Consider the following 19,479-nt stretch of genomic DNA (forward strand, 5'->3'; position numbering starts at 1 on the left):
TTTATTCTCCTCCAAATCACTTTATTATATTGTGACTAATCACAAAGCCTTACAATGCTGCTGAGGTTCTTTAAAAAAAAAAAACAAACAACAAACTAATACAGCGACGGTATTTGCCAGCCTTTGCTAAGACTTGTTTATCTAGCAGCTAGCGTGAGATTACACCAGGAAATCTTGCAGTCTTCAGTTGGATTGTCACATTGGGTTTTAAATTTACCACAGTGGTGCAAAGACGGTGATTTTTAACAGTGTATGATCCCCGTAACATTGCATCTACATACGGATTTATAAAATTAAACCACTTTTTTTTTTTTTAATTACATTTTTCTGCCAGCAGAAAATAATTCTCTTAAAAAGGCAAGAGCCACTAAAAACCACCCCCTTCCTCCCAGACTGGCCCCATCTTGCACTGCCCCCATTGCTATTCCCATGTGGGTCTCCATTCTGTTGCCTTTTTAAGAAAATCACCGTGTTTCTTGTGAGTGTGAAGGCTGGTTGAGCCTTTCAAAGGCTCACTAGAGGGACAAAGCCCCCAGCACTGAAAGAAAGGGTTAAAATCCCACCCTAAGGTCCCCAATCAGAAAAGGAGAGGGATGAAAACGTGGGAGACAGATTTCAGTACCCAAAGTAGGGCGTTGAATCTGGGTTCAGCCCCCCCTGGCAGCAGCTGGCTTTTATGAGCTCAGCCGTTTTCCACCACCCCCGTAGCTTTGGGCAACGCATTTTCCTTCTGCCAAGACCTTTGGGGGTGTGAGGATGAAGCCCAAGCTCCTCCCAGCACTCCTAAGGAGGGTTGTGGGCTGGGTTTATGCCCTCATCATCTTTGCATGGACCTCCTTAAACCTGTTTCCAACACTTCAAAGTCACCCTGATGCAAGGCTGGGTGTAGATCAGTCTGAGCAGGACCCCCTGCACGATTTCCCTTCCCATCCCCAGGGCAGAGTGTGTGGGATTTGGGCTGGACTCTGAGCAGACACCTCCATGGGAGATGCTCCGTTGAGTAGGTTGAAGGCTTCACACCCGGCATTGAGTGCTGCCTTCCCCTGCTCTCCCCTGGCCCAGAGATGTGGATGAGATGTGGACGTGGATGAGATGTGGACGTGGGTGAGATGTGGACGTGGATGAGATGTGGACATGGATGAGATGTGGATGTGGATGAGATGTAGACTTGGATGAGATGTGGACGTGGATGAGATGTGGACGTGGATGAGATGTGGATGTGGATGAGATGTGGACGTGGATTAGATGTGGACGTGGATGAGATGTGGATGTGGATGAGATGTGGACGTGGATTAGATGTGGACGTGGATTAGATGTGGATGTAGATGAGATGTGGACGTGGATGAGATGTGGATGTGGATGAGATGTGGACGTGGATGAGATGTGGACGTGGATTAGATGTGGACATGGATTAGATGTGGATGCAGACTTGGATGAGATGTGGACATGGATGAGACGTGGATGCGGATAAGACGTGGATGTGGATGAGCAGTAGGATGAGAGGGGCTCCCCCGTGCTTTGCCAGCATCTCCGAGTGAAGGAAAAATAAAGCTTTGAGGACCAGGCTTTTCATCAGGTTTCAGTTGGCAGCCAAGGAGCTGTGGGAAGAGAAAAAAAAGCCACAATGCTGGAAAAAAATAAACCCCAAGATCCTTCCTCTAATAGTCAAATTGCTCCAGGGTTGCAGGCATCAGTGTTAATTCTTCCCCCGGCACATTCTGGAAATTGCCTGACACGAGCCCAGCTGAGTCGCAGATGTTGAGTTCAGATGGGGAACATCAGCCTAGAAACAGCTTCCTCTGAAGTCCTCAGGGTCTGCGTCTTGGCTCGATAAGGTCATGGAGATGAGAATCCTTGTCAGAATTTCCTCCTAGGCTCATTCAGAAAGGAAGGAGGGAGTTGTTTTTCTTTTCCCAAGCTAGGCTACACGATCGCTTTGCAGCTCGGTTAATTTGCTTCGTGGGAGGCTGGTGCCCAGGTGCAATGCGGTGTCGGCAGACCTCTCTCTCCCCACTCCTCTTGCTCTGCTGCACATTATCTCCAAGCAACAAAAGGTTAAAAAGACAGGAGGCTGCCAAGGCTGGACCTAAAGCAATTTGATATGGAAAGGATCGAGATGGCAAAATAGGGGGAAAAGAGTGGGAAGAGTTATCTACTTCCTCCAGGTTCATTGCACGTCTATGCAAACAACATGTAAAAACCAGCACATTAGGAGCACCCTGCGTTCAGGTTTGTCTGGAAATGCTTCTTCAGACTGAAAGTGCACGGCAGGGAACAGGGTGCTGCTAATGAAGGCGACATCCAGAAGGCACTTCTTGGGGGATAATAATTAAAAAAAGCGGGGTGAAGCGCATGGTCGTAAGCCAACAGCTATGGAGTTGGGACGTTTTGGTGTGCACTCTGGAGAGGTGTAGCTGTGCTCCTGCAGCGTGTCTGGGGCAGGAAGGTTTGCTCCAGAGCAGCTCTTCTGCTCTGGGACCCACAGAGCAGCTCGGTCCCATTGTCCCACAGCGTTGCTCTCGAGCCAAGGGGCTGCGTGGTGGCCCTCAGCACCCCGGGTTCGATCTGGAGCCTGCAGGGGAGGCGGGCCGGGTTTGGCGAATGTATAAAATCCACGAACAATCAAGTCTTGGCATGTACAAATATATAAATTATCAACAGTTTTACAAAAGGCACACTGCAAGCCATCTCAGTCCGACACCTGTACAAACCCCGCGGCCCCCCACCCTCCCACCCCAGCTCCCCCATCCCTTTTTTGTCCTCTTTCATCACAAAACGTAAGGCGCTGCTGCTACAGCCCCATGGCTGTCGTGGCAGCTGAGGATCTCTTTTTTGGTCGGCCCAATTTGTCGGTGGTATTGTCCTTCTTTGATGGTCTTAAGACACTGTATGTTCTTCCCCAGGGTGATGCTTTTGATGGAGGGCAGGTATTTCAGCACAGTCTTTGGCAAGGATGACATGCCTGTCCCAGAGAGGTTGAGCTCCTGTAGGGAGTTCAAGCCAAAGATAACGTCGGCAGTCAGTGACCTCAAATCGGGATTGCTGGATAAATCCAGAACTTGGAGGGCTGGTAATTCCTTGAAACCATACGGAGATAACTCTTTGAAGCCACGCAGGCCGCTGAGGGATAAATGAATCAAATCTGTCAGCCCCACGAAGTCTCCTTTCTCAATCTTGACTAGAGGGTTCCCATCAAGATTTAAGTATCGGAGGGGAATGCCCTGGAGGTTTGGCACAGATGTTAGCCTGTTTCCAGAAAGATTTAAGTTCTGGATGTTGGGGATGCTCTTCTCGCGGTGCCTCGTAATTGTGCTGAGCATGTTATTGGATAGATCCACATTCAGGGGTTTTCCTTGACCTTTGGAGGCAAAAACGTCCATTGCTATATCCAAAAGCTTGTTATTGCTCAAATCTATGTCACCCAGAGGAGAACTGGAGAAACAATCCTCTGGAAGGACTTCCAGAGAGTTATGACTCAGATCCAAAGACTCCAGGTAGCGAAGCCTGGAGAAGGTTGTGGAGGAAATCTTGGCGATTTTATTGTAGCTCAGGTCAAGGCTCACCAGGGTGGTGTATCCAGGGCCAGTAAGCATCGATTCATTGATTGTTTCCAGTTTGTTTGAAGACAGATCCAAGTAGGAGGTATCCAGAGGGATTGGGACGGGAACGATGTGTGAGCCTATGCCGCTGCAATCCACTTTGGTCAGGCTAAAGCTGTCGAAGAGACCAAAGCTTTCCACTTCACAGTGGCAGCCGGGGAAGCAGGTTTTGGTGGTACCAAAACAGGGAAGGAGAAGCAGCAGGTTGAACCAGGCTGTGAACTGCATTGTTGACCTGGAAAACAAGAAAGCAGATTTAATTGCCTTTACTTTACTGAAGGTACATAATGGTTTGAGTTCTGTCTTCACAAAGAGAAAGACTAAGTATACCCTTAAATAGCATGGATGCCCCAAACACCGTGTTTCTCATGTTATGAACCCCAGTAGGAACTTAATGGAGGAAAAAAAATGGGTCAACAGCCTTTGCAGGTATAACCAAGTTAACGTACAACTGGAAATTAGCTGTAAGAGCAATAGGCTGCCTTCAAGCAAAATCTACACAACGTACACTCTTTCAACTGGACCCTTCGATGTGAGGTTAAATGGCAGCTCAAATACTGAGTCTTTTTACAGCCCAGAGGACTTCAGCACCCAGATCTCACCACGTCCCACCCAGAAGTCAGGGCATCCATGTGCGTTTTGGGAGCACCGGGTTCAAGAGAAACCAGGTTGAGAGAAACCAGGTAGCAGAAATCATTGAGGCTGCGCATTCAGTGAAAACTTTAGGCATCCCAAACTCTTATCAGATCAGGGAAAAACCAAAACTCTGTTCAAATTTCCTGTAGATGACAGAGACAATGGCATCATCAGAGCATACTCCAAGACGGACGCCGCTGGATGGTGGCAGGCAGGACAGACGAAGGCCACTGCTCCCTCAAAGGCATCGAGTGGGGAGAGCCAATTTGTTTCATGTAGACTCCCTGGGGAGTCTTTGCTAATTACATTAAGTATTCTCCCTGATTAATGCTGCCAGCAAGCGAGGAGCTCTCTCCACCCCTCTGGTTTTGACCTTCCTCTGTCTGAGACATTTCTGCCCCTCCGTCGCTGAAGAGGGCCGATCTGGTCCCCATTACAGCCATGGGTGGTGGCTCCTCATGCCTTACAAATCAGGTCTCTGGGGGGCTGGCTATATAAAAAAACTCCCACCAAAGCAGGCAAGCAGATCCAACAGCACCGCTCTTTGGCTATGCTGCTGATAAACACAGACTCACATGCCAAGCACTCATTTGGCAAAAAAAAAATCCCCTTTAAACTCATGTTCCCATCCCCATCTCAGCCCCCTGGTCTCTATTCTCACCTTTCCCACCTCTGTTTAAAAACACTTTATTAACATCCCTGCAGTATCACCTCTCCCACTTGCCCTTCCCCGCAGCCCTTGCACCTTCCCAGGACCATTTCCCAGCAGCTGACACCTCCTTTTACCTCCCCTTGGCAGCAATTTCTCTCCCCTTTCAGCATGGTCATCCTGGCCCCATGCTCCTTCCCAGGAGACCCACCAGGGCTGACTTGCCAACGGGCAAAAGAAGTGCAAAAGGAAAAATGCCTTTGCAAAAATATCGCCCTGATCACTGGTATGACTTGTCTGGGAGCAGCTCCCAGACCTCCTGAAAACAGAGTTTGGGACTCTGACCAAAAAGCCTGCAACCAGAGCACTGCTAAAGGCCAACACGTGATCCTCTGGGTTACATTATTCTGCAGAAACAACAAAAAAACTGTAAGATGAGCCCTAGTCTCAGCCCATGTCAATGGTTTCTTGAGAAAACACACGTGTCTGCAGAGGGGATGCAGGGGATAGGGCTGCTTTCTGCAGACACGTGTCCAGATATCCCTTTCTTAATGACATCAAGGCCGATCCACCCTCTGTTTCTGTGCACGCAGACCACAGCTTGCTCCATTTTGTAGCCACTCCTGAACTAAAAGCTGATTTTTATTTTATTTTTTTGAAACACACTGAAACGTTCCATTACCAAGGGAAACGAGAGCAGTGGGGAGCCCTTTGGAAACTAAAAACCCTAAATGATAAAAGTTTCATCTACAGGGAAGCACCTGCACCAGTGTCACCTCAATCTCCCGGTGGCTCATCGCTCACATCCCTCCCACTCGAGGTCTCAACAGGCAAAATGCCTCCTAACTCCTCCTTTGAAACCCCAGCTCGGTTCCTCCTGGCATCCCGTTGGCTTTGATGGGAGCTGGACCAGACCCCAGCAGGTGCTTATGTGGCAGCTATTGCCTCTTCCCTCCTGGCACCAGCACCCCAAGATCTCCCTTATTGGCTTTGGGATTGCATTGCAGATGAGATGCGATCCATTGCTACCAGTTAAAAAGTCCCTTACGGAGCAGCACGAAACATTCCTCGGCTAACAAGCCACTTGGCCGGTTCTCCTAAAAGATAGGAGAAATTAAGGTGCTGGTCACCTTCCAGTCCAAGGAAGAGACTCTTGTATTGCCAGATAATCAAGGAAGAGCTTAGTCAGGTATGGGCATGCTTTATTGCCGCATGGAGCAATCGATACAGCTCTTTGAAACGGGGCAGGAAACATGCCACAGGCATTTACAGTTCATCTGCGTACAGTGTGTATTTGAAACCGCATCAAATTGCCTTTGGACGGCTGCCTACGAGCTGCTCTGTTGATAAAGGCAGGAAGCCAAGGTATCCCCTCGCGAAAGAAAAACGAGTTATCCTTCCTACAGCACTGGGGACGTTCACCCGGAGGCAACACCACAGCCCAGAAATCTCCAGCCCCAGCGCCTGGGACGGTGATCGAGAGCAGGGAAAGCCACCAGGAGAAGACAACCACCCCTTGGATTGGTTTTCCCTGCCTTCCTCCGTGACTTTTTCTTTTCTGTGGCTCTCATGGTCTCCCTGCAGGGTGTCCAGCATCTTCCCCAAATCCCAATTCCCCACATCTGAGTTTGCAGATGCCCCAACCGCTCCTCCTTGCTCTGCTCATCCCTTGGCAGGACCCAGGCGGAAAACTCGCACTGAGATCCTCCTGCCAAAAAAAAAAAACCTGAAAAGTCACTCTGATTTTAAAAACAGATCGCAGAGGAAACCCAGGTCTGGGGTGCGGGAGGGGAAAGCCCTGCTGTGGTGGCGTTGCAAAGTTCCACTTCCCACTGCACTCGTTTTCCTCCCTCTCCTATTCCTTAAACCCTTTTCTCACTGCTCCAGTGATCCACAGCTGAGACTTTGCCACCTCGTGGAACCGGAGAATCATTTAGGGTGGAAAAGACCCCAACCATCACCCAACACTACCAAGTCCATGTCCCTAAGCACCACGTCCACACATCTCTTAAATACCTCCAGGGACGGTGACCCCACCACGGCCCTGGGCAGCCCATTCCAATCCCTAAGGACCTTTTCCATGGAGAAATTCTTCCTAATATCCAATCTAAACCTCCCAAAGAAACTTGCTTCCCACCCAGGAGGGATCTGCAGTCACATCGAACCCTCGATAGAAGCCTGCTGCTCAGGGACTCATCCTCTCATGGGGGATGAGGAGATGCAGGTGATCTTCAAGTAGAGCAGACACCCCAGGTTGTCTGTACAATAGGGTGAAGAGAAAGGAATTGCTCCAGAATGGGGTGAAACCCACCAAAGACAAGACCCATGCTCACCCATCCAACAAAAACTAACCTTTTTTCCCCATTGGGGGTTAGTTTTCCAGCAAATTTTCCTGCCCAGCTGCAGGATTACCGGGATGGGGAGAAGAAGTCTTCTCCCTGGTGGCCCAAAAACAGAGCAGATTTAGGATGATGTGAATTCCTTTCTGTCTAAGGCACAGTGCACAGATGTGGGTAGTTTCCTTTTTTTTTTTTTTGTGATTTTGCTGCTGAAACGGGAGCATTCTGGCTTAAAAGCAAATACAGCAACCTTTAAGGACAAGAGGCAAAGGGGAAGGGCAGGAGCCCTGCTCCTGCAAATAAAGCGACTGCTTTAGCAAAGGGTGGAGGAGTTGTGCAAGCAGCAATATTTCATCGAGGGAAAAGTTTTGGGGATTCTCTTCTGCCTCCTGCGTCAGCCAAGTGAACAAAAGGAAAATCTTCATAGGAAGGCCCACGAGGCCCACTTGGCTGCCTTTAATGGGGGGCAGGGGAAAGGGAACGCTATTGGAAAATGTAGCGAGCTGCATGGGATATGATAGAAGCCATAAATCCTTCAGACTGCTAAAGAAAAGGAGGGAAAAAAATAAAAAACAGAGAGAAAGTTGGCTCTTTCTCTATAAATACTTGGGAGGCTCTGAGACGCAGCTGGGACGGCAGCTCTGCAGTGCCAGGATGCTCCTGAGCCCGCTTCTCAAACAACAGAACTCCTTCAGAGGGCTTTTTTTTTTTTTTAATGTTTTCCTTCATTATTGTGTCAAGCAAGAATGACGATCAGGTGGGGCGCAGCACCAGTAACAGCCGCAATTCTCCGGTTTGGGCTCCAGCGGGCCGAGCCCGAGTGACGCCGCAGCGGCAATCACAGCCAGGTCTCTGGATCCCAAACGCCAGTGTGAGCACACAACAAAACTGGTTCCAACCAGCCTACGAGACCATTAATCCCTTGTCTCACATCACACACTCCTCCCGTGATAAAGAAACTGCTGCTGACAACTTTTCTCTCTTTTTTTTTTTTTTCGTGAACCCATGAAAGTAGAGGGCTTTTGCTCTTCCCTGAAACAGTCCCCATCTGCAAAGAGCTGTGTGTGCCCCCTCTGCAAAGCTCATTAAACCAATCCGTGTGCTTCCTTAGGGAGGAGTTTTGGTGTAGATGGGACCTGTAGATGGAGAATTTTTGTTTTTAGCTGCTTTGGGGTCCTGGTTTTGCACTTGTGTCTTCCTAGGCTTAGGAAGAGGAGAGTTAGTGAGATCCAATGTATCTGTTCATGAGGTTTGATCCTGCGTGGGTTTGGGGAGTTCATGGTGTTCCTAGGTGGGTTTGGGGAGTTCACGGAATTACTGTAGGTGTTGGTGACAGCAGGATGAGGGCTTGTCTCTTGGCACGTCTAAATTCAGCCCGATTTAACAGACCCCTCTGTCAGGAGCCGTTGCTTGAATTGCTTTTGGGTGATACGTTATCAGAGATGGTTTTATCGACGTGAAGTGCAAAGCTGCTGAAATAGCTGGGCCATCCCAAATTTCCCACGAGGACATAGAGAAGGGGGTTTGCGACCCTGTCTCCACCTTAACCTCACCCTATTTCCCCAGCCCTGTGTGCCAGCACGGGGCTGGGGGGCACTCAGCCCCTGGGACAGCCGAATTAGCCCTCGCGGCTCTGGGTAAAGAGGCACCGAGGGCATGAAGAGGAGCTGAAATCATCCCACAGATGGTTTTTGTTGTCTTCCTGCTCACTTGGGAAAATCGGGATTAAATACAGGGCAGGAGAAGGAAAAAAAAAATTACGAATTCCTTTTCACTTTAATGATTTCTAATATTGGATGTAAGCTCACCTCGTCTGCATCCAGTCAACAGCCCCACCGCCAAGGGGGAGTCATTAGCAAGTAATTAACCCAGTGGTGTTGGGAATCCAGGCTATGAGACAACTGTAGGCAATAGGCCTATATTTTGGGGATGGAAATAACCACATCACCAAGTCTATCATTGCAAGACTCGGATCTCACCAAAAAGCAGGGAACTGGGGGGTAAGGCAAGCCAGAAGGGCCAAGGAAGGGAAAACCAAGACCCCACTCCTTGTTTTCCCCCAGAGCTCCCTAATTTCCATTCGTTTTTGTCAGCTGCAAGCACGGAGCAGCAGCTGAGCCAAAAAGTCAATGATTAACCAGCATCCCACAACTGCTCTCCATCCTTCGGGGTGATTTTTATAGGCTTCAAAGGTGATGGGATGGGTAAGATGAGCAAGAACAAAGCCAGACAAACCTTTAAACGTCAGAAGTGCTTTGCAAGCCCAAAGCCAAAAGCAAGCAGCCCCTCAGCCCACCGGAAGAAGACACGTAGGGATGGTCAGGAGGGAGCCAAGCACCTCCAAACCCCACAGCAGCATCACAGCACGGGTTTGTCGTCGCTGGTTTCAGCGACATCCCTTGCTCTGCTCAAACACCCTCTCTTTTTTAAAGTTAGATGCATCTCCTTTTTTCACAAAAGAAATTGAGAGCCCTGTTAAAATAATCTTCGCTCCGACTGTTTATGTCACAAATCCCATCTGCTCTACAAGAGGCCAGGGGTGATTTATCATCCCAGGGCTTAAACCACTAACAGTTTATTCCACTTCGGCAACCCCAGGAGGAAACCGAGGTGCGGTGCGGGGTATTTTTGGCTCCCACAAGGGGAAACCTGCACGGGCAGGTTCGCCAGCCCATGGGGCGCCTTCCAGCTGATTTACACCCATCCCCAGCCGAAATAGGGCCGGGAGCAGCGTGCCTCCAAAAGCTGCGTCACGGGAGCTCCCGGGGATTTCACCCCGATGGGGGCAGCCAGGCAGCATCTGTGCAAGAGGTCGTTGCGAACTCCAGCACATTTGCAATCAAACCCCAGGGTTTTTACCCCAAATCCGCCTTCCCTCTCAGCCATAACCTCTCTCAGGTTATAACCGCTCCCCTTGGTGGGGAGAAAAAGTCTCCTGTGGCTTTTTGAAATTAATTTTGCCCAGCAGCCTCCCGCAGAGCTGTGCTTGTGCTCGGAGGAGGCGTTTCTGAAGCAAGAAGCCCTGGCTACACACACGAGAGCATCGTGGTCTCGCCATTGCCTCCTGATCACGCCAGCCCCAGGACTGCTCAGCTTTTGGAGCATTTCCACTTTGGCACGGGCTGGTCCGTGGAAAGTGGGAGCACCAGCAGCAGCACACTGCTTCCCAGCATCTTAGGGCGTGCGGGCTCAGATGGGGTGCCCAAAAAAATGCAGGATTTCAGGGTTTTCAGGGAACATCCTTTCCCCTCCTGTCCAGCCATTCCTGGAGTCAGGACATCAGAGCAAATAAACCAACAAGCTGATGCGAATTTTTAAAGCATGAAACACCTTTTTTGGGCATTTTCTGCTTTAATGAAGGCTCTTATTTTTTTGGCTAGCCAGTTATCGAAAGCTAAAAGGATCCCAGCACGCTGCTCCTCCAGCCTCAGCCCTTTACAATGCTCTCCCACACCTGACTCCCAGCCTCACCCGGTCCCGCTACCAGCTCCTGCTGTGTCCGTACTCCTTTATAACACTCCAGGCTCCTGGAGGCATGATATAATCCGAGAGGAATGCGCTCTGGGATGCACCCCATGCACCAGACCAGGGAGAAATGTTAAGAGGTACAGCACGGGGAGAGAAAGCCTCCTACACTCCTTGCTTTTAACTGTTCTCGGAGCTGCTTGGCCATGTTGTGCACCCAGAGCAGGTAGCTCACCCTTACCCTCCTGCATCTCCGAGGGCTTTCTCCTTGAGGCTGCAAAACAGCCATCCAGATGCGAGAGCTTCCCTCCAATGGCACGCCTCGGTTGCTGGCCAAAATCAAGTGAAAAGCCCAGGGAAAAGAAATCCACCGGGGGCAGAGCCTGCAGCCTCAACGGGAGGGTTTTAAGAGGACCCCGTGCAGCTTTAGCTCCCCAAAAAGCAGCAGCTGCCAACCTCCCATCTCCTCACCACCCTCCCAGGCCTGCTGGCTTCAATAAGGGAGAGCAAATCAGGGAGGCAACATTAGGCTGGATGCCCTTTAGTAATGCCTTGGCCAGCCCAGGACTTCTTTGTGGGCTTTTTTTTTTTTTTAAATTATTATTATTTTATTTTCTCCTGCAAAATGAGCTCCAGGCCCCTTCGCCACCCGTGGCCGTCAGCGTGCAGCTGCAGACCCTCCACGGAGGAGATAATAAATACAATCCTGGCCGTTATTGTTGCAAACAGCACAGCTGGAGGCTCCTGTCTCATTCCTCTCTTGGCATCCCCCCCTGCCCCCAAATAATTCTTGCAACGTGACCGCTGCGCGCAATGGGCCGCTTGGTGTGGTGGCCACCCTGCAGAGCATCACTGGGGGCTTTGGGAGGATGTGAGATACTTGCTACGCCCAGCAGGTCTCCTGCAAGATTTGGAAAGGGATTTGGGGAGGGGAAGGGGGTCTGGGTAAGGCTGACAAAGGCTCCAGGAGCAGGGCATCCTCCCCACCGCAGTTCCTTCCCCAGATGCTGCTCGACTGTCCCTGTAACGTGGTGTTGTGGTGTCTCCTTAGCTCTCTGCCTCCTCTCCCTGGATCCTTCAACATCTCATGGGTGGTGTGGGAAAGGAAGGTGACGGTGGTTGGTGGCTCTCCATGCACTTGGTTTAGGGATTCATGCTGATATCTCAGCCCGAGGTTGCCAACCCCAGTGCCAACCGAGCCGGCGCAGAGCAGAAAGAGGCACTAAAGCACCATCGCCCTGATGGAGGCATCTAACGGAGGTTGGGAGAGCCGTGTCCCATGCAGGACCTACTGCTGATATTACCATAAATTCCCCCCCCGTGTGCCTCAGTTTCCCTCCTGAAGCCTTAAGGATGCCCAGCCCCAGGACTGAGAGGTGAACCTGGAGTCACCCCGCCAAGGTCCAAACCCTTTCCTTTAACGGGGACTGGAGCACGAGCTGAGATTGCCCCCATCTCACCCCATGGGGACCCTCCTGGACATCACCACCGTGCTGCCGTGGCCACAGCTGGCCCAGCCAAATGCCACCACTGTCCTCATGTGCCACGTCCTGGTGTGTCCAGGACACCGGCCCTGCCCTGACTTCCACAAAAAAGGCAGGAAGGCTGGGGGACAGAACACCCGGGGACGTTGGTGCGGTGGAGGAACATTTAAGAGCCTCTCAAACCATCGATCTTGGTGTCTCGACGTCTCCTCTGCGGCTGCCAGCAGCCAGCCTGCCTCTCCAGGGGGCTCTGCCCCATGCCCTGGCTCTGTTCCATCCCCATTCCTGTCCCATTACTCAGTGACCCCTCTGCCATGCCACGATGACCCACATCACCCAGGACGCGCAAAACCACCCAGCGTTTACCATTTAACCCTGCCTTAAGCCAAATCCTAACTTAATTTGACCTGATTTTGCTGAGCAATGCTTCCACCCAGAGCACAAACCCAGCCACGTTCAAAGCTACCCCATATTCCTGCGGTCCCATGAGCTGGAGATGTCCTACAAAGAGGCTGCTTCTGGGTGGAGGCACCACACCTTGGTGGGAACTGAGCCTTTGCACCCGTATCAAAGGGCTTTGGAGGAACTGCCTCCTCCGTCCTGGTGTGGGAAACCTCCCCGTGTTCCCAGGTTAGGGGAGGTTTTGGGAAGAAAGAGGTGATTTTGGGGCTGGGCTTGCAACCTGCTTGCAACCTGCCCCCCCTGGAGAGCTTCGGATGTGGTGGGGGTGTGGAATCACAGCTGCCTGACCCATGTGCCACAGCGGGGCTTTGCTTTTAAGTCTGAATTTTTTCCTGATGATCTCGTATTCAAAGCCAAATTAGAAAGTCTTATTTCTTTCCCCTGCAGCTCACCTTTGAGAAAAAAAAAAAACCCTCAAGGATCTACAGCGATTCCTGACAGAGAGGAATCAGAGCCCTTCATCTCCAAGTCACCTGCTGGCTCCTGTCCCTGTGAGGACCCCCACTTTTGTCCCATGAGTGGGGACCCCTCTTCCTCCAGCAGGACTTTCCCTCGCCCCTAAAAACCAGCTCTGCTCCCCTCTCCCACCCATCACACGCCGGGCATCAAACAGGGGAAGGCAACCAGTCAGCATCACAGATAGCAAAAAAGAAGCAGGCAGGGGGGAAAAGGGGAAGGAAAAGAAACCTCACAGATGCCAGCACTCAGCTATTACACAGAGCACATGGCCCTCTGCTCGGCTGCAGAGGAGATAAAGTGCTTTTTCTTTTTTTTTTTCCAGTTTGCCACTGCTCCAACAGGCGGGTTGGGAGCCTGGTTAATGCTAGGCAGGAATGTCCCGCGCTGCGGCAGCCAGGTTGGGTTAATCTCTTGCGGCTTTTCACGAGCAGGGGGAAGCCAGGGTGATTCCCGGAGCACGCATTTTCCTTCCCCCCACCCTCCTTGCTGCGCAGCTTCCAGGAAATTAAAAAAAAATAATAATAATAATAAATAAATTGCAGCAGGAATGAGAAATCTCAAGGCTTCCCCCGTAACGAATGGCGCTGAGCCGTGCCTGCTCACCCGTTTGCCACGACGGGTCCAGGTGCCAAGTTTTGATACAAGAAAGGGCTCGCTCGAGCCAGCCTTTATCTCTTCCCGGCCCCCAATATCTCCACGCTCGCTCGTTTCGGAAGTTTCTTCTGATACCCTGCCAGGCTGCTGGCGCTGCGGCTGCTGCGTGCCCGCTCCCCGGGGGCGCCGGGGGTCAGGAGGGCTGCAGACAAGGATGCCTTGTCTTAAATCCCCCCCTCCAGCCTCTGCTTGTCCCCACCAACCGGGCAGGGAGGAGGGAGAGGAGAGGGAAAGAAGGACAAAAAAAAAAAAAAAGCACTTAGGGATGGAGGGAAAAGTGTAAACCTCCGAAGCCGGGGCCTCACCTCCTTTTCCCAGCTCCGTCTCGCGCCAGGGCGACACACGCTGCTGCTGGCTGCAGGGCTGGGAGAGCACAGGATGCTTCTTCCTCTATTAGCAAAAAAAAGACAAAAGCTTTTACATTTTTGCTTTGTTTTACAACTCTTTTCTTCCTATTTCCTCCCATCCTTCCAATGCTGTTTTGTTTTTTTTCTTTCTTTGGAGCCAAGCTGGAAAAAGAGGGGTGCTTCAGACCCCTCGCAGCCTTTCCCTCTCCAGAAATTGAAGGTCCCCCAGGGGTGTTGGTCACATCCTCGTCCCCCCCATGCATTTTGCCATTGCTCCCCTCTGCCTCTTGGAGCAAAGCCCCCCGATTCCTTCCCAGCGGGGTGTCTCCCACAGCACCCGACCTGCCCCGAGCCGCTCACCCCTCACACCAGCTGCCTCCAGGACTGGAGACTGGCGGTGGCTGAGCTCGGGGCCTCGTTTATAAACCACGTGTGAGCAAGCACCTCCCGTGTCCCGTGGCCTCTCCGGGGCTGGGACTGGCTCCCAGGGTCTATAAATGCAGTGGAGGCTGGTGTGTGGATGGCAGAGTGGTGGCCACGACCCACTTTGCCTTTGCTTTCGCTCCCTGGAGCAACCAACCGAGTTTAACTCTGCAAATCCTCCTGGGGACGTACCGGGCTCCCTCCAGTCCTCTCAGCCTCTCCTTATTCCCAGGAAAACCACCGAGGCGTTGCTCTAAATCTGCCTTTCCACCACGCCAGTGCTCGCTACCGCCGCAATAACGCCCCGCGCGCCTCCAGCCGGGCTCCGGAGCGGCGCTCAATGCAAGATTTCAGCCACGGGCACCGGCTGCTTTCTGCAGAGCAATGGCACAGTGTCCGCGAGAGACAAGTTTCCCACTGTAACTCCAGTGAATGCGCTTATTCAGGCTCACGGCAGCTGATTTAGCACGGCAGGCACCCGGGGAAGTCTTTCAGCTCCGAGCCGCCGCCGCCAACGCTGCTCGGCTCGGCTCTCGCGGGGCTCTCGCTGCTCTGGGGCTCAAACACCTTCAATTAAATCGCGTTGGGGCTTTGCCCCACAAACTAACCATGATGGGGAACGGCTGCAAGGCCACTTCCCAACGTCTTGACCCTTTTCTCCGTCCTCGACCCCTCTCTCCATCCTCGCTGCTCCCCGCTCGGGCTCTCCGCTCATCCCCGGCAGAGGAGCGAAGTTTCCTTTTGTCTGGAGAGGGCCGACACGTGTTGTGGGTGACTGCCCTAATAAATCTGCCGGGCTCCGGGGCTTTTAACGCCTCCGGCATTAATAAGAAGTTTCCATGGAGCTGCTTAAAAGTTTACAGGGTGTGTGCGCGCGTTAGCAGGGGAACCCCGTGCTTTCTGACCTCCTGCTTCAAAAGTCACAACCAGAGGCTTTTTTTTTTTTTCTTTTTTTTCCCAAGAAGAGAACCCGACAAACAAATAAATCCTGGGCTGCTTCCTCTCCCTTCCCCCCCCCCCCCCCGCCCCCCCAAACACACCTTCCCCTCCAGCTTAATCCACTTAGAGACAGGGGAAATTCCCGGGCGGGGAGCTTTGCCTTGCCCTTATCTGAGCCCCTCTGCGCCTCCTCGCCCCATCCCAAACCCCCCTCTTTTAAGCTTTGCCTTCCTCCCAAGCTGCCCCCCCCCCCCGATTTTTCTCCCCTTACCTTCTGGGTGAGCAGCGAAACCCTACGAGCTCCTACAGCACGAGAACCCGAGCTGGGAGGGGGAAAAAAAAAGGGAAAAAAAAAAAAAAAAGAAAAAAAAAAGAAAAACCCCAAAGGCTCCCCGCTGGAGAGGGGAGGGAGGAAGGCAGACAGGGAGCCCTGTGTGAAATCAAAGCCCTGAAGCTGGGCACGGGAGGCGGTGCGGAGCCTCCAGCTGCTGCTCGGATTACTTTGCAGCCGTGGCAAGCCCGATTGCTCCGCAGCCACCATTGCACGGGGAAGGAGAAGGGGAAAAAAAAAATAAAAATAAAACCCCAAACCCGGCCGGAGCCGCGAGTCCTGCCCCGGCTGCAGCCCGCGGGGAGGGAACGGGCAGGGCTCGGACGAGTCTCCGTACCCCAAATCCCCCCTTTTTGGGATGCCAGGGGTGGGGGGAAAGTGGTTTCCCTCCCCGCCGGAGCTCAGCGCTTCCCCTCCCCAAACACCCCATCTCCGCACGCCCGCTGCTTTTTTGGAGAGGCTGAGGTCCCACGCGGGGCAAAAAGTCGTGGCACCCCAAAAGTTTCCTCGCTCGGAGGTATGGGGGGGGGGTGTCCAGCAGACCCCTCCCCAGCTCGGCCCTGAGCATCCCCGGGGAGGCTCAGCACCCCCCCGACCCCCCCGTTCAGCGAGCTCCCCCCTTCCCCGGAATGGGGAATTGGGGATGGGGAGGGGGCTGCTGCTTTGTCGGCTGCCTGTAAGCGTGGGGAGGGGATTGGGGGGGTCGTGAGGAGGGGGGTAGGGGGACACTCACCGGGGCCGGGGTCGGTTCCCACCCCGGGGCTGCTTCCCACGGCCACGCAGCGCCGGTTCCCACGGCGGGGAGCGGGCGCCGCCGGCAGCCGGCGAGAGCAAAGCCTGGGGGCCGGGTGTCCCCTTCCTCCCTCCTCCTTCTTCTCCTCCTCCTCCCTCCTCCTCCTCCTCCTCCTCCTTCTTCTCCTCCTCCTCCAAGGCGTGCAGCTGGCCGGGCAGGCGGGCTGCCCCTTTCCCCGCAGGAGGAAGGAGGAGGGAGCTCAACAGATGGCTGCACACAAGGGAACATCTGGGAGGAGGAGGAGGAGGAAGGAGGCAGGAGGCAGGACTTGTGCTCGGCTGGGCGACTGGCAGACCCCCCTTCTCTTTTTTTTTTTCCCTTATGGGGGAAAATGGGGAGGTTTCCAGCCGGCTTTGCACCCCCATCTGCTGCCCTGCATCCCCTCCCCGGGTACAACCCCTTGTAACCCCATTGCTTTTGTGGGCTCGGTCCAGAATTACCCTCAGCCCTATTTCCAGTCCTTCGTGTATTATAGCAGTGGGTCCTGTTCCCAAACACCTCCTGCCCCCAGTTTTCCAGGTGTGTAGGAACAGGGTCCGATCCAGCCCCCCCGAGGTGCTGAGCAGGACAAGGCAGCACCCAGGGCTGAGCACCCAGACCAGCCCCCAACTGCTGCAGAAGACGGGGGCTAAGAAATCCTATGGTGCAACCCCTGACATGGGATAGAGCTAAAAAAATCAGGCAAAACCCCACAGTCTGGGGAGCAGAGAGCCAGGACATGTTCGTTTTAGGATGGGCACTCTCTGGGGCTTCTCCGAGGAAGCTGCAAAAGAGCAGCCCCGTGCCCGAGTTTCTTGAGTGTTGGTTTTATGGCCCAATGGTGCTGTAATCCCAAAGCTGGGGCAGGTCCCGAGCTGTGTGCTTGCTGGTTTCTTCAGGAGTTTATGCTGGGAAGGCGCAGTCAGGTTCTTTGGTGCTTTGAAACACCCCGTACCAAAGACCAAAATTTGCTCAGCCTGACATTTGCCTGAGATTTGCAGGCTTGACTTTGGGAATCACCATCAGTTGGTGAGCTCTCTGCCAAGGGGAAGACAGCGGAAAGCTGTGCTCAGGACCCAGCTGCACCCAGCGCTTTGGGGGAAAACCTTGGGAAAACCCCTTCGTCTGGGTGGTGATTTTCCAGCTGAAGCTGGTGGCGGTACCTCCAGCCATGAGCAGTCTGCTCTCAGGCTCCATTCCCCGAGGCCTCTGCATAGTTCATTTTTATAGCTCTGGGCAGGGGAAGTTGCTGGGCTGAAAGCTTTTCTTTAATTTTTCCATTTTGTTCATTTTTTCCGCTCCTTGTGATAGGCCTTTGCCATGTCGGGCTTGGCCTCAGCAAAGCAAAATGCCAGTTTGAGGCTGGGGGAATTGGGAATTCAGCTCTGCAGCTGAGACAAACTTCAGCACTGCCAGGGCTGGGGATTTGAAACGAAGAAGTGAGAAACATGATCCCGGCTTAAAACCTCCGAATTTTGCTAAAGAAGGATCTTTAATTTTTGTTTTCTTTATTTGAAGCCTAAAACGAGCATGCTTTGCAATAGCTGCTGGACATGAGAAAATTGAGTGCTCAGAAATGTTGCTGCTCAGATGAAGCAATAATGAACTCAGAGGTGTTCTCCTTGAACTTCTAATGCTAAGAAAAGAGATTTTAATAAAATTTCCCCATTGGCCAAATCCAGAGGTTGACAATGGGCTGGCAATATACGTCTGGGTGATCTGGCAGGGATTGGCCCGGGTGAGCTGCTAGCACAAAATTATCCCTCGTGTTTTTCTGGCAGATTTTGTGCCCACCTCGGCTTCTCAGGGCCCCCAGCCATCCCTTGCTGACATCTGTCTTCTGCACAGATGGGTGACAAAGTGACACCTGGTGCTGGCAGGGGCCACGTTGCAGCACCAAGAAACCATCCACTGCAAAACGCTGGACAGTCCTTGGAGGGATGATCCCTACAGATCCCACCCAGTTAATTATCATGATAACACCACGTTCATTTTCACAGGGCATTCAGGTGTAACGTCACTTTTTCCATCACATTTTCTATTTCATTTTTTTTGCATTTTGAATATTTGCATTTCCTCAAAGGGTTTTCCCAGAGCTGTATGGTCCCATGGGCTGAACTTTATCAAGCAGAACCCCCCATGCTGTGCTTGGCCAAACTTCCCCACCTGTCTCAGACAGCTTACTGTCTAAATACACCACAGTAGGATGAAAGTTGGGGATAGGAAGGGACCTGCCTGAAGTCATGCAGCACCAGATGATGCCAGGACCTCAGCTGGGGTTTTAGGCACTGCTGTAGCTTGAGTTATCCCCCTTTTTTTACTTTGGGAAAGCAGATGAGAGCAGTTCCACCACAATACTTTGAGTTCAGCTGATTTAAAGGCCGAGTTATCATGCAATTTTGCTAGCACATGTTGAGCTCTGTCCTGTCCCTCACCCCAGTTTTCCTCTGTTGCTGTCTCCAGATGTGAGCTCAGCTCCCCACGAGCACAGATGATTCACGTGTTCAGTTTGCTTTTTGGCCCTGCAGCCCCAAACAGCATCACTCCAAATAATAACCTTCGTATACTGCTGCTGTGGAGACCCAAACAGGTCTGGAAATCATAAGATGTCCTCTCCTGGATCAGCTCCCTCAGGACCATGCTGAGCCTGGCTCTGCCCCATGTTCACCGTCACAGTTCCGTGTTTCTCAGCGTTTGATGAAATCCTGCCTGGTTTGGCATGATAAAAGTTTGATGAAATCCTGCCTGGTTTGGCATGATAAAATCCAGGCAACTCTTCAGCCAAGGGAGAGAGATCTGAGTCACTCTGACTTTCCTGCATAAGTTCCGATAGACACATTCCAGGAAAGGAGTTAAAGGGTGAATGAAGATGACATAAGATGGATTAGTAAGAAGAGCCAGTGCTGGAGTTTTGCCCTAT

At 52.3% G+C, this 19,479-nt stretch overlaps 1 protein-coding gene across 5 annotated transcripts; it reads right to left on the bottom strand.

The window, feature by feature from the left end:
- Positions 1–17,003, bottom strand: TSKU (tsukushi, small leucine rich proteoglycan). Of its 5 annotated transcripts, none has more exons than XM_083808038.1 (3): positions 16,521–17,003; positions 14,053–14,137; positions 1–3,834 (listed from the first exon to the last, which is right to left on the bottom strand). In XM_083808038.1, exon 3 carries the CDS (start codon positions 3,825–3,827, stop codon positions 2,769–2,771), a length of 1,059 nt encoding a protein of 352 aa, XP_083664164.1. In that variant the 5' UTR covers positions 3,828–3,834; positions 14,053–14,137; positions 16,521–17,003; the 3' UTR covers positions 1–2,768. The 5 variants fall into 5 exon arrangements, with proteins under 5 accessions (XP_083664164.1, XP_083664166.1, XP_083664167.1 ...); XM_083808040.1 differs by lacking the exon at positions 16,521–17,003 and adding an exon at positions 15,728–16,448; XM_083808041.1 differs by lacking the exon at positions 16,521–17,003 and adding an exon at positions 15,126–15,485.
- Between the last annotated feature and the right edge of the window lie 2,476 nt (positions 17,004–19,479).

This window comes from Anser anser, assembly GCF_964211835.1.
Source record: "Anser anser genome assembly, chromosome: 1".
Lineage (NCBI taxonomy): Eukaryota > Metazoa > Chordata > Aves > Anseriformes > Anatidae > Anser > Anser anser.